Below are 13,602 nucleotides of genomic sequence, written 5' to 3' on the forward strand. Positions count from 1 at the left end.
ATATGTTTCTACTTTTCAGAGAACTTGCCATATGGAATCTATATCCTGGCCTCTATAAGAAATCAAATTTAAAAAAAAAAAAAGAAAAAGAATCACTTAAGCACCCTTAAGTTTCAATAAAAGATGTTGCTACAAGTACTTGACTAATTTTCAAATGAATAGTAAGTCAGAATTAAAAAGAAAAAAGGATCACATGAGGCCAGAAAAATTAGTTCTTCAATAATCTGATTAATGAGAAAGAATATTTCAAACGGCTGGGAGTTGGGAAGATGGAGGATTAAGCCAAATGAAAGCATCGAAGCAGTGAATGAAGTAAGAACCTGACAAGAGATTCATTCACTTCTTTTTTTGCTATTAGTGTTATTTTCATGGAAAATATTGGGACTTTGATAGCAGTGAAGAATAATTTAAAATTTCTCAGCAGACCAACAATGTGATCAAAGTAATATTTTACAAATAAAAATCTGGTACTAATTACATAATAGAATGGAAATGAAACATCTATCAAGAAGGTACTACAATTATGCTAATAAGAAATAATAAACTACGGTTATATCTAAGAACTGAATGCAAGAGTAACGAGAAATAAAGTATCTTAAAGATTTTAAAACAAATCGTAGATTGGGCAAGGGAAAGAGAAGTCAAAGGATTCAAGTGTAAGGATAATACGGCTTGAAGTATTAGAAAATAAAAACAACCTGATCAAAAGCAAGAGTCTGATTTTAGACAAACTTTAAATTTGAGGTGACGACAAGCATTTCCAAACTGAAGCATCAGCCAGCAACAGAAACAATTTCAAAAAAATCACTCATCCAGAAAGTTCAATTAGGAGGAGTATTATAAGCCCACTTGACAAGCAGACTCCAACCATGTTCCTCAATAGTCCTTTTATCAGTAATAAAGATGATATTTCTATGGAAGGGAGAATGAAGAGGGGAGGGAAGAAAGAAAGAAAGAAAAAACTACAATGATAATCACTGGTCCAGAACTAACTGAAATCATGAAAAAGGATTAACATTGTATAAACAGACAGTAAGAACTGAACCTTCTAAAATGTTGGAAGAAGACAGGTGAAAAAAAGAACAAGAGACAAAACAAGGTCACTTAGGCCAAAACCTTAGGATTTATCCCTCATTATCACTCTTCTTCTCTCCACCACTGCATCACTAAGCTCGATCTATTACCTCTTTTTATAAGTCAAATGCTTCCCCTCATTATCAACATCTGACTCAAGGTTCCTGTTTTCTAACTTGAGTTCCTGCAAAAAGCCTTCCAACTAGCCCTTGTTCCACTCTCCACACTGCTGCCATGCTCCACGCTATGCCAGAGTAGTAATTTAAAATACTAAAATAATCACACTGCCAGGTTGCTTACACTCTTTCACTGGCTCCTCTGTCTTTGGGTATATAAGCTCTCTAAGACCTCTAATTTATTTCTCTAGGTCTCTTCATTCCAGCCCTCATTCTCAAATACCACAACTCTTACTGTATTCTCACCAACTGTTATCACTAGACAATCTGTATCAAAAGCACTTGAAGTACACTCATCAAAAAGCTCAATCCTGGGCCCCAAGAAATACCCACTGAACCATAATCTCTTGGGATGAGAAGGAACTATTAGACCAAGTAATGTCTTATATCCAGTGCCCATTCCTTCACCCTCTTTCCTGACAATGCCTAACTGTTTCAAAAGATTCAACACAGCTTACATATCATTTCTAACAAGTCTTCCTTATCAGTCCTCTTCCTAACTTTCATCTCCATTGTTCCAAAGCACTCAATGTGTACCTCTACTTAATGGAGGATTTACTTGTCAGCTTCCAGCCTCTCCACCTAGAAAAGTTGCTTACTGAAGAACAAGGAGCCAGTTTAATTAGCCATTTATCCTATGCCCAGCACAAGGCCTTCCATATATTAGGCACTTAAAAGTTTGCTAATTAAATGAATACAAACATTTAATTTTCTTTTCAAAGAATGAAAATGTACCTTCATCTGCATCTGTTGAGTCTCTTGATAACTGACATGCATTTTGTTTTGAAACACATTATGTTCCTTTTCTAATGTTCCAATTCGATCTTTCATTCTTGCTATAACCACATTGCTCCTTTCTTTCTCTGCCATCATTTCCTAGAAGAGTAAGCCAGAAAAAAATTACAAAAAAATTTGTTATTAAAAAAGTAAGAACAAGATTACATTAAGAAGAAAACTTTTTTAACATTAGCAAAAATGATGCCAGTAAAGCAATCATGAACTCCGAAACAGGTACTTGCTTAAAAGGCAAGGTCCCAGGTTTTTTTAAAAACTGTCTTCTGCATCTTACCTGCTCTTTACACCAATTCTCTTCATAAACACTCTGCTGCCCTGTTTACTTGTATTTCAAATGCACTTTCTGGTCTAAGAGTTCAAGAGCTGAACCTGGAATAAATCCTACATTCTAACTTGACTCCAAGAAAGAACATTTTTAAAACAAAACAGTTAATTCTCCATCATCTGCAAGTACTAGCTCTCTTTTAGGGTACAGAAAAGGCCAAAAGGAAAGAGAGGGGTATGGGTATAGCTCAGAGGTAAAGCACATGCTTAGCATGCACAAGGTCCTGAGTTTAATTCCTAGTACCTCCATTAAAAAAATAAATTTAAAAACTAATTTCAAAAAGAGAGAGACACAGAAAGTCTCTTTCCCAAGGGAAAGAGATGAGATAATATTTACAGCAGAATGAAAGCTTGGAATAAGGAAAGTAAAACTCAGAAAGTTTTATTACCTTCCCAAATCAAACCTTAAAAGGGTGATTTTGTTTTGTGTTCCAAGTATAGTGAACTCTTAGAACAAATACTAATTATCAAAGTACAAGAAAGCCAAGTAACTTTAAAGTTATCTGCAGGTATGATCAGTCCATTCCCCTTGCTCTAAGAAATTGTTTGATAAAATTTAAGATTTTTATTTAACTGACGGTTGCCCATACGTGTTAGTTCATTTATATTTGCAAATTGTTCTACTGATGTACATAATACACTTAGGAAAAAGTACACATATATTAAGTATACAATGCGATGAATTACACAAAGTAGTTTCCCTTTTAAATTTTTACAATAATCAGAAAACTATAGTCACATAAAACCAAAGTTTCTAATCGTAAAGAAACATGTCTATTTTAGCAACAACTCTGATTAATCTTAATCTGACCAAGTTTTCTGTTGACTTTTTTTTATTTACCTGTAATTCATAGAAAAGATTTTGTATTCAAATGAGGCCACTCTCATAATGTCATCAAGTAGCTATGTGAATATTAACAGAAATAAACCTCACTTACTATTAACTCCTAAAAGGATAAGCAAGCACTTCAAGAGGAATGAGGCCACTATGGAATTTCAATTATGTTCTCAGTCTATACAATTTTTTATGTAATTAATATAGAATATTATATTAGTTTCAGGTATATAACCCAATGACTCAATATTTGTATATACTGTGAAATCACCACCACAGTAAGTCTAGTTAACATCATCATACATAATTACAAATATTTTTTCTTGTGATGAGAACTTTTTATAAAGATCTACCCTTAGCAACTTTCAAATATACAGTACGGTATTAATAATTATAGTCTCGATGTTGTACAGTACATCCCCTGGACTTAACAATTTTATAACTGGAAGTTTGCATTTTTACATGATTTTTAAAGGTCTCTCAGTAAAATTTATGGGGTTTACATGTTTTTAAAAGGTCTCTCAGAGTAAAATTCATTGATAAAAAATTATAAATACCACAAAAACCCTTATAAATAAATTACCTATGTAAGAGTTTCATATTTATCCTATAAATTGGATTTAAACAAGATGACACCAAGTTTTGTGCTTCTACAGAATAATTTTAGGTCAGACCCAATTGAAACATACTCCCAGTGTCTAAATGTTTCCATTGTTCTGAAATGAGTATACTTATAAGTACTGTAATTTTAAACACAATTCAGCTGTAGGCTATAATGATATGAAAGAGTGAGACTCTTCACTACTGTCAAAATTCTAGAAGAAAATTACTTTTACCAAGTATAAATTTTTTACACAAATAAATCAAGAATTATGGACAATTTCTAAAATCCTTCATTGCACCAATTCAGAAAGTATAATCCTTAAATATAAGGATGCCTTTACCTGGGTTAACTGCTTACACCGATCCTTCATAGCAGCAGCATCCTCCTTCACAGCAGCAAGTAACTTGTCTTTTTCCTGAAGCTGATGTAGGAGTGCAGTTACCTCTCCTTTGCTTGACTACAATTGAGAAATCAATACAGAATTAGTTAACATCAGCTAAAGAAATTAATGAAAATGAACTATCTGATATAAGTGTTCTTAGGTCAATGCAGAATTTGCTATTACATATAAAGTAGAATGATTGCCAAACACTGGTCAGTTAAGTATCATTCAGAAAAACCATTGTATCATTATATATTCTGATGCATAAAATATTTATCAATCAAGAAACAGATTTTTATAAAAAATTATAGAATTTCCATTTTTAAACCCAGAATCAAGACACTAATCTCTCCCTTTTCCTAAAAGAGCAAAAGAGGAGTATGAAACCAAAATGCAAACTGAACCAAAATGAAATGATCATCTGTAATGTCAAAGCACAATATAAGGAAAGACTGCCAAAAGTGGTGGAGATCAAACAGATGCTCAACAACTCTATCAGAATACACCTAAGACTACAGAGGTGCCATGGGTACACACCTGAAGTTAACAGACATACACTCAAAGGTAAAGCCAACAATCCCTCGTGATATGAGCAACCAGTGCAAATGTAGAAGACTGGAATTTTCTTGGTAGAAGGTCTCAAGAAGTAGAAGTAGGAATAAAGGAGAAATCATACATATAAACTTCACTCAGAGAGAGAAGCTTGGTCAGTGAGGCAGAATTAAGAGAGATTCTCTAAAGTGAGACTCTCTGTAGTGAAGCCTTTTATCTGAGAAGAAGGAAAGGCTAAAAGAACTCATTTTCACGCATAGCCCAAGGAGAACAGATGGCCTTGGCCGTTCATTATCAACCTCCAGCCACAGATATGATCCAAGAGGAACATCCCTCATTGGAACAGGAGTATTAGTCAAAAAGAAAGAAAACACGGTTTATGCAAAATGTAAGAAAAAAGGAAGGAAAATAGTAATAAGAAAAACCAAATGCCAAGAGAAAAAGTAAGAGATTACCAGAATAAGACTGTCAAGAACAGACAAAAATTGTGACAAAAATATCACCATGAGTTGCTTTGTCCCAGGAAATATTATAGGAATCAATGCAAGGCCACATGATAGTAAAATTACTGTAACTTCAAAGAAGCTGAATTCCTTAGGTTTGTACAGTAGGGTGGCCACTGGAAAAGCTCAATAAAATAATAAAAACTTGGTTGATTATGCTAAGGATGCTTTTATTGTGACAGCATACTTGGACAAAAATACATGAAAAAAATGCAAAATTCAGTCTGGTCTCAGACTTCTATCCAGCGATATAAATGTAGACAATGGTAAAGCAAGCATGACAAATTCTCAAGGAAAGAAAGTGAAACCCAGAAACATTACACCCCACCAAATTATTATTCAAGTATAAAGACAACACAGAAGCATTTCAACTTGCCAGAATTTGGGAAATACAGTTACCATAAGACTTTCTTAAAGAAATTCCAGGAAAAAAAAATTTAGTCAACCAAGAGATGAATACACAAGCTATGGCAAAAGAATTAGTTTCAAGCTTTGAATTCACCATTAAGCTGTAGAATTAAGACTAAAAGATACATTAAAATTATAGTCACAAAACAAACATTAAGTATTGCAAGTATCTGATAAACAAATGCTGTAATTAATTAGCAAAAGTAGAGAGAGAAGAGAGAAAGCAGGAAAAATTTTAAACAGGCAGACTTCCTCTTGTTATACACATAGCATGGGGCCAAAATAGTTAATAACTTAGAGTTGGAAAAAAAAAATCACGTAATTTTTTGAGGTAGTAGTTTGGTTTGTTATTTATTTTTAGAGGAGGTACTGGGGATTGAACCCAGGACCTCATGCACGCCAAGCATGCACTCTATCACTTGAGCTATACCCTCCCCCCTAAAATCACATAATTGAGGCAAATATATTTAAAAGTCAACACTAAGAAATTAATAATCAACTAAAATTATCAAATACATTTTAAATATTTTCTTACTAGTAATCATACTAACAGTCAACATTTTTGAGCAATTACTGTAATGCTAGGATCTCTAAGCATCTCTATGTATTATCTCATTAAATCCTCAAAACTTGATTATCATTCCCATTTTAGAGATGGAGAAACTGAGGCACTGAGGTTCAGTAGTTTAATCTAAAATCACAAAGCTCAAAGTAGGAGAGTCCAGATTTGAACCCAGAAAATCTGACTCTAGAGTCCAGGATCTTAACCTATACTCTAAATGCAAAACAGAACTGTCTTGTAGCTTAAACACACACAATGTAACATCTCCTCTCCAACTCTGCAACCTCTCTAGCTTTTACTGTTTTTCCCCTCCCATCTAAGCTTATTAAAAGTGGACACTCACTGTCACCTTTCCTATTCATTCATCACTTATTTACAGTCTAGTACGCCAATGAAACTGCTTTCACTAAGGATATCGAATCCAATTTTTCAATCTGTACTCTCCTTGATTGCTCTAAACCATATCATTGTTATCTTTTCTCCTGACCCTTCACCTCCCCACCCTCCCTAGGCAACTTTGATTCCACTGTTTCCTGGTGTTTCTCCTCTCTGAACCCTTTGTGGTGGCTTTCCCTGGCCTTTAAATGTTGGTGCTTCTCAAGGTTCATTCTTGAACTTTCTTACCACTCCCCATATCCTCTATGGTCTAATATACATCACATATGTACTGGTGATAGTGGATTACTTTCCTAAATTACTCCCATTGCAATCTCTTTTCAACTCCAGAGAAATTTACATTCAACTGTGAAATGATTGTAGCCACTTAAATGCTCCACGTTGTTAAAACAACTTTCTAAAATTTTCACAATCCTCTATTCTCTCTTTCTCTCCAAAGTGTTCACAAATATTACTGTCACCACAATCTATTCAGTTACTCCACAGCAAAAACAAGCATTCATTCTGGACTCTTCTTTAGCCACCGCTTCTACTTGGTCAGCAAGTCGTCTAACTCCTCTATCTCTATCCCATGCCTCTGCTTGTGCTCCTGCATTTATCCTTCCCTCTCTCTGAGGTGGTCTTTATTAGGTGTGGGGATTCATTTACATCCAGGATCTTGAAATCAACTAAAAGGTTTGACCAAGACTCAATTTCCATGACAGAAAAAGGGAGAAATTAAACTTACCTAGTTTTCCCAGATATAGGGGACTTACAAGAACACTAAGTCCCTGCAGGTAAGAATAGAACCACTCCATGAGAAACCCAGAACAAGATTTTAATTGAAAGGCAAAAGGTTCCATGGAAAAGGAAAAATGTGAAGTTTCAAAATAATTACTCTATTTCAAAACCTTACGTTTAACAGTCTCCAACTTGCCCCGTGGCCGCCTCATACAGCTATCAAGGTGAGTGTGATTTACCACCCAGTCTCTAGAGACCAAAGCTGTCTCAAGCAATAAAATGACTACTCTTGCACCCATAAGCTACCACCAACATCTTTAGTCAGAAGAAAAACAACTGAAGCAATTAATTTTAAAAAGCAGTAATTTCAAAGTTAGGTAGTAACACAGTCACTTTAGCTGGAGGCTTTTCCCTGCTAGATTTTCTCAATCCCCCAAAATAAGTAAGAACCCTTTTAAGACATACACCAACCCAATTAAATTAAAGTAAATTAAGAGACAAATTCTTCAATCAAGAACTCTGAGAAAGTTCCTTGCAACAGAATAATCTGCTTTGTATTCAAAGTCATAAAGTTATTGCACTTATTCTGCTGACCCTCAAACACCTTGTTTACCCTGAGCTATTGTTGGTATCACAAGGAGACTGTCCAAGCATATGACATTGTAAGATGTCACAGATTTATAAAACACACTGTCAACAGATTCTTGGAAGTATGAACAGACTTATAATGCTATAACAAGTGCTATGACAAAAAAAAAAAAAAGTCCAGATAGTTATGATAAAGAATAGCAGAAAGAATAATTTAGACTAGGAATTCAGATTAGCCTTAGATGAGGAAATAATACTTAAATGGAGATGTAAAGGAGGAATTAGCCATGGGAAAAAATTAGGGCTTGGGGGTTTTAGGACAGTCCAGACCAAAGAAGATGTTTGGTACGCTCTAATAAGGGAATGGGGAAAAATTCCATGAGATAGGCTGTAGACAGAGATAGGCATAGGCCTTCTAAAAACTCTGGATTATGTTCTAAGTGCAAAGAGAGAGCACCAAAGGGTTTTTGAAGCAGTGAGTAATATAACCTCATACACCTTGCAGTTGTATAGAAAAAACTGAAGGCTACAAGGGAACATGGAAATATCAGTTAGGAGACTATGGAAGGTAATCAGATGAGAGGTGATGGCTTGGACTAGGGTAGTCTTTAAGAAAAAATGGAATGCACTAAAAGTTTTAAAGCAGAAAAGTGTTAGGAGTGTGTGAGAGAGAGTGTGTGTGTGTTTGTGTATGTTTAGAATAAGAACAGTTAAGTCCACTATCTAATACTGAACACCAGGTACCATGTCATCTTTACCTTATGTAAGTAACACTTAAAAACTTGTCACTTTTCCCAGTATGACATAGTGTGTGAGATAATATAGTGAGTGTGACCTATGAGAAATTAAATACTAACTTCCACAGATTTCTTTTCATTTTTTGCAAATTTTAGTCAGTCACAGCAGTGATTCTATCATCTAAATCATTTATTTTAGAAGGGTAATATTATACACACACACACAAGAAAAAGATTCCCAGGCACTTTGAATGGTGCTGTCTTCAGCCACAAAAACATTCCATATGTTATCAAGAAATCACCTGACCTTGCCTTAAATACTTCCATTCATCTTAGCCAAGTGACAAATGACTTTAAAGTCATATAAATCATCTTATTTATTATAAGGAATTTGTTTTTGTTAAAACCTCGATGACTCAGACACCTGACTGAACTAAATTAGTGTACTGATTAGTATGGATACATGAAGTAACTTATGAAGGCATTCCAGAACTTTTAAATGTGACTATGTGCTTAGGGATATAAAGGGTGAAAATAATTTATAATTTATTGCTCTAGCAGAAGTCTTCCTTGATGAACTTCTACTCACTGCCCCCAAATATGTCCATAATTAAAAATATGCTTACTTTCTTTAAAGCATCCTGTATCACACCTGACTTCTCCTTTAGCAGGTCTATAACACAAAGGGCCTCATCTTCAGAAAATGTCATAGTCTTCAAGGACAGAAGAAAATCTTTAAATTTCACTTCAGCATTTTCTTTAAAAAAAAAAAAAAAAAAAAGAATTAACATTTAAAAGATACAAGTAATAGCTTCAACAAAAGTAAGCAGCCAGAATTCTTGACCCAGAAAGTCAATAACCAAGAGAAAATAGATTAACATTTCAGGTCAAACAAGAGTAAACGCTCTAATCAAGAGAGAAAGAGTGTTTATCATCTTTAATACAATATGGAATAATTACATTAACTAAAAATTTGCTCAAACTGCAGAATATTAAAGTGCCAATATAACCTTACTTTAAAAACTTAAAAAACATTCAAATGTCTAGTACATGCTAGTATCTGGACTAAATATATTCACAAATATTCTCATTTAATCATAATATTCATGACATATAAACCAAATTTTAGAGATGAGAAATAAGCTTAAAGACAATTATAAAAAGGAATTTTGATTTTACAAAGATCAAATAGATAAAAGTAATCCTCACATTTAAAAAAATTCACGCATCACACATCCCCTGAATCACCCACCTCAGTTCCTCCAGGGCTCTTATATTAGACAACAGCTTCCTCTTCTTAAAAGCAACTGCCATCCATTAGACCCAAAGGAGTCCAGAGCTTTTAATACTTCAGCTATATTACAAGTTTTAAAAGGCAGTTGTGTACATGTATGGGAACAAGGGGTATATAGGAACTTTGTACTTTCCACTCAATTTTTCTGTGAACCTAAACTGCTCTTTAAAAAAGTCTATTAAAAATAATAATAGTAAAAGGCAGTTGTGAATTAGCATAGAAACCTCTGAGAGACAATAACAACAGGGAAAATATCACCAGACAGCAAAACAGCTATAAGATCTTATTAGGCAAGTCGAAGTCCAAAATCCAGCTCTACAAAACTAAGAAGGCTGGATTAGAAAACTATCAATAAATCTTTTACGACAAAGATTCTATTAGTCTTTTGCAAGTCATTGGTTCTATGAGGAAAATGCACTAACTCCATCAGAACTGAAAAATGTATTTTTTCAATACAACTGACTGTCACATTCTGTATATTACCTTTGTCAGTTTCAATCTTCAGTTTTTTACTCCCTGTTTTCTGAATTCCTTCTACTTGGTCAGGTTTAATCAGATCAACCTCTCTCTTATCCACCACAGGATTTGCGTCAGCATTATCCATCAAAGGAATGTAAGTTGTTGCATGAATGAGGGGTTCATCTACCAAGACTGCAACTGAAGTTCAACAAAATCAAAATTATTCAGGGTTTTTTCATTAACAGAGTAATTAAATAACATGTAAGCACAGTTAAGTTTAGTGATAAATGTACTTATTTTCAAATCTCTAAGACCAGCTCAATTTAGCTTTAAATTCCTATTTTATCATTTAACAAGTCAAAACACTCTTCTAATTAAGCAGTACCCGTTCAATATTTTATAGTAAATCATTTATGTTATCCAAAGAGTGTTACACATCTTGTCTCCCTAACAAGTATCTGTAAAATCCTTCTTATACAACCTTTACAGTTTAGTTAGTTCTCATGTTTCTCCTGATTTAACTAAGAATCCATTCATAATGAGTGCTCAAGGAAAAATATTATTTTCTATTTATGTTGGTACTTCATTGAGTTCTTATCCAATTGATAATTCTTAATGGAGTTTTTTTCACTTGCTAGATACAAAAATTAGACACTGTTCCTTGCAGATATCTTCTCATTTCTAATAGTTATGCCTCTAATTTCCTCGACACATCTTATTAGAGTGGCTGAAACTTCCATCCAGAACATTAAAAGTGGAAGAAGGAAGCCTCCTTATATTGTTCCCAATTTTAATAAGAACTCTAAGAACTTGAACATTTAAGTCTGATATCTCTGGGTAAAAGATACAAACTTCTACACCCATATGGAAGTCTCACTATATCCCTACTTTAAGAAACAACAACAGCAACTTTAGGACATGCGTAGTTCTTTTATATGAAATCTGTAATAAATATTTAATATTATCAAATATTTTGGGGTAATATTTTTCTGTACCTGGTTGCTTGATATATCGTAATTTTAATGCAAATCAAAGAATTTCATCTTTTCCCTTTCCAATTTTACTATTTTCTAGTACTACTTGATACCATAGCCCAATATTATAAAAATCACTGTTTAATCTACATAAATTTCATAGCTAAGTCTTCCTTAGACAATCCTGAATGAATAAAAATTGTGCCATCACATTTAATAGGATGCTTCCCATGTATATATACATATATACACATACATACAAATTGCTTGGTAAATAATTAGGAACATAGGGTAGTGACAGACCTAGCTAATGTTCTCAAGATAATCTTTAAAAAGTACAATACTAAATACTAAAAATACTAAAAAGTACAAATATTTCAGGAATGCTTTTCTTCTATAGAGCTTGTATACTATTTACATTATTTTCAAAACTCAGTTAAGAGTGAGAATATTTATATTTGCTTCGTCCTTTTAAAATTTCAGATAAAGTTCTTCATCACAAACTTATACCCTGCACATCTGCCAAAGTACTACAAAGCCACAAGGCCAACAGAACTCTGGACTTGCATCAGTATTAAAGTTGTTACAGTACACATTAAGCTGGGAATCAGAGAGCATGTGAGGTCTCTAGGGTCCTTGCCCTAATATACTTCTCTAAAATTAGTATTTATAAAAATACGTATCAAAAGAAATAAATAAATAAAAATATATATCTACACATTTCACCATTTTCAGTCTTTTGCTTCTTTGATGAAACTTTCTTCTTTCCTGATCCACCTTCTTGTTTAGTCTCTTGATGCAGGGGTAATGATTCTTGCTTTTTTGAAGGTGCCATAAGAGGTTCCACCTTTTTATCCTGATCATCTTTATTAAAAACAAAAAAATCATCATAGCAAACAATGAACACACCAGGAAAGATTTGATTATTAATGAATACTTCCCAGAAAGCTTTACCACCAAAATTTTAAACTGATAGACAATTCTTTCACTTATCATTCTAGCTTTCTTACTCTACCACACCCGCTTTTTAACTTCATCAAGACTTCTAGTACTTGCTCCATCTTTAATATCCCATTTCTCTGTCACTCCTACCCCTCCCTACTCAGTTTAAAGGCATGGCCAAATCTCTTATCTCAAAAAATAAAATCTCTCCCACCACTGTAATCCCTCTCCTCCCACACCCATTTCCTTCTAATACTGACAAAAAGAATAGTCTGTACTTCCTTTCCTACAAATCATTTCTCAACTAATTGCAACCTGATTTTTATCTCCTCTATTATATCCATGAAAGATTTTACTCAGGTCCCTAGTGTCCCAAATGCCATACTCTTATCAATTATATCCTTTAATCATTATTTGATTTCTATTTAGCATTTCATACTACTGGTCTCTTCCTCCTCAAAAATTCTCTCCTCTCCATTATGCTGAGTGAAATAAGCCAGCCACAAAAAAACAAGTATTGTATGATTTCACTTGTATAAAATCATATAAAGTATGATATGAAATTAAAAGGTAGTTGACAGGAATGAGAGGGAGGGAAGAATGGGGAATTAGTGCTTAATGGGTACAGAATTTCAGTTGGGAAAGATTGATAAAGTTCCTGAGATGGCTGGTGATGATGACTGCACAAGAATGTGACTGTACTTAATGCCACAGAACTATACACTTAAAAATGGTTAAAATGGTTATTTTTATGTTATATTTATTTTACCACAATAAAATAAATAATATTTAAATTCTCTCCTATCAGCTCCCATAATTTCTCAGAATATTCCTTTGAAGTCTCCTTTGTAAGCTGCTCTTACTGAATACCTCATATGCTGATATTCTTCAGGGTTGTGTCTTCATTTTAAATACTTTCCTTGAAATGATCTTATTCACACCCACAACTTCAACCATTACCTTCATGTTTAAGGCTTCTAAATCTGTATTCCAGCCTTACGCCTCTGCACTTAAATTTCCTACTGCATCCTGAACGGCCCCATATATAAGTGGCCCCCATAGGCACCAGAAACACAAACTGAAAGCATTCTCCTCTCCGTACACATCCATTCTCTTTCCATTATTCCCCATCTCAGTGCTACCAACATCAACCAATCAGAGGTTGGCTAGCTCTTTCTGTAAAGGACTCAACAGTAAATACTTCAGGTTTTGCAGGCCATTTAGACTCTGTCACAACTATCCACCTGCTGTTGCAGCGTGAAAGCCAGGCACAGACA

The 13,602-nt window shown here is 34.0% G+C and overlaps 1 protein-coding gene across 6 annotated transcripts in view; it reads right to left on the minus strand.

The window, feature by feature from the left end:
* Positions 1-13,602, minus strand: part of KTN1 (kinectin 1) — a 99,752-nt gene that overhangs the window by 51,060 nt on the left and 35,090 nt on the right. For 5 of the 6 annotated variants that reach the window (XM_074365481.1, XM_074365484.1, XM_074365483.1 and 2 more), the window contains exons 3-7: positions 12,101-12,247; positions 10,434-10,607; positions 9,283-9,413; positions 4,149-4,265; positions 1,986-2,126 (exon numbers count right to left, since the gene is read on the minus strand). In XM_074365481.1, coding sequence (XP_074221582.1) covers positions 1,986-2,126; positions 4,149-4,265; positions 9,283-9,413; positions 10,434-10,607; positions 12,101-12,247 — 710 coding nt within the window. The remainder of the gene's footprint in view (positions 1-1,985; positions 2,127-4,148; positions 4,266-9,282; positions 9,414-10,433; positions 10,608-12,100; positions 12,248-13,602) is intronic. The other variant, XM_074365480.1, reaches the window with a different exon arrangement.

This window comes from Camelus bactrianus, chromosome 6 (genome assembly GCF_048773025.1).
Source record: "Camelus bactrianus isolate YW-2024 breed Bactrian camel chromosome 6, ASM4877302v1, whole genome shotgun sequence".
NCBI lineage: Eukaryota > Metazoa > Chordata > Mammalia > Artiodactyla > Camelidae > Camelus > Camelus bactrianus.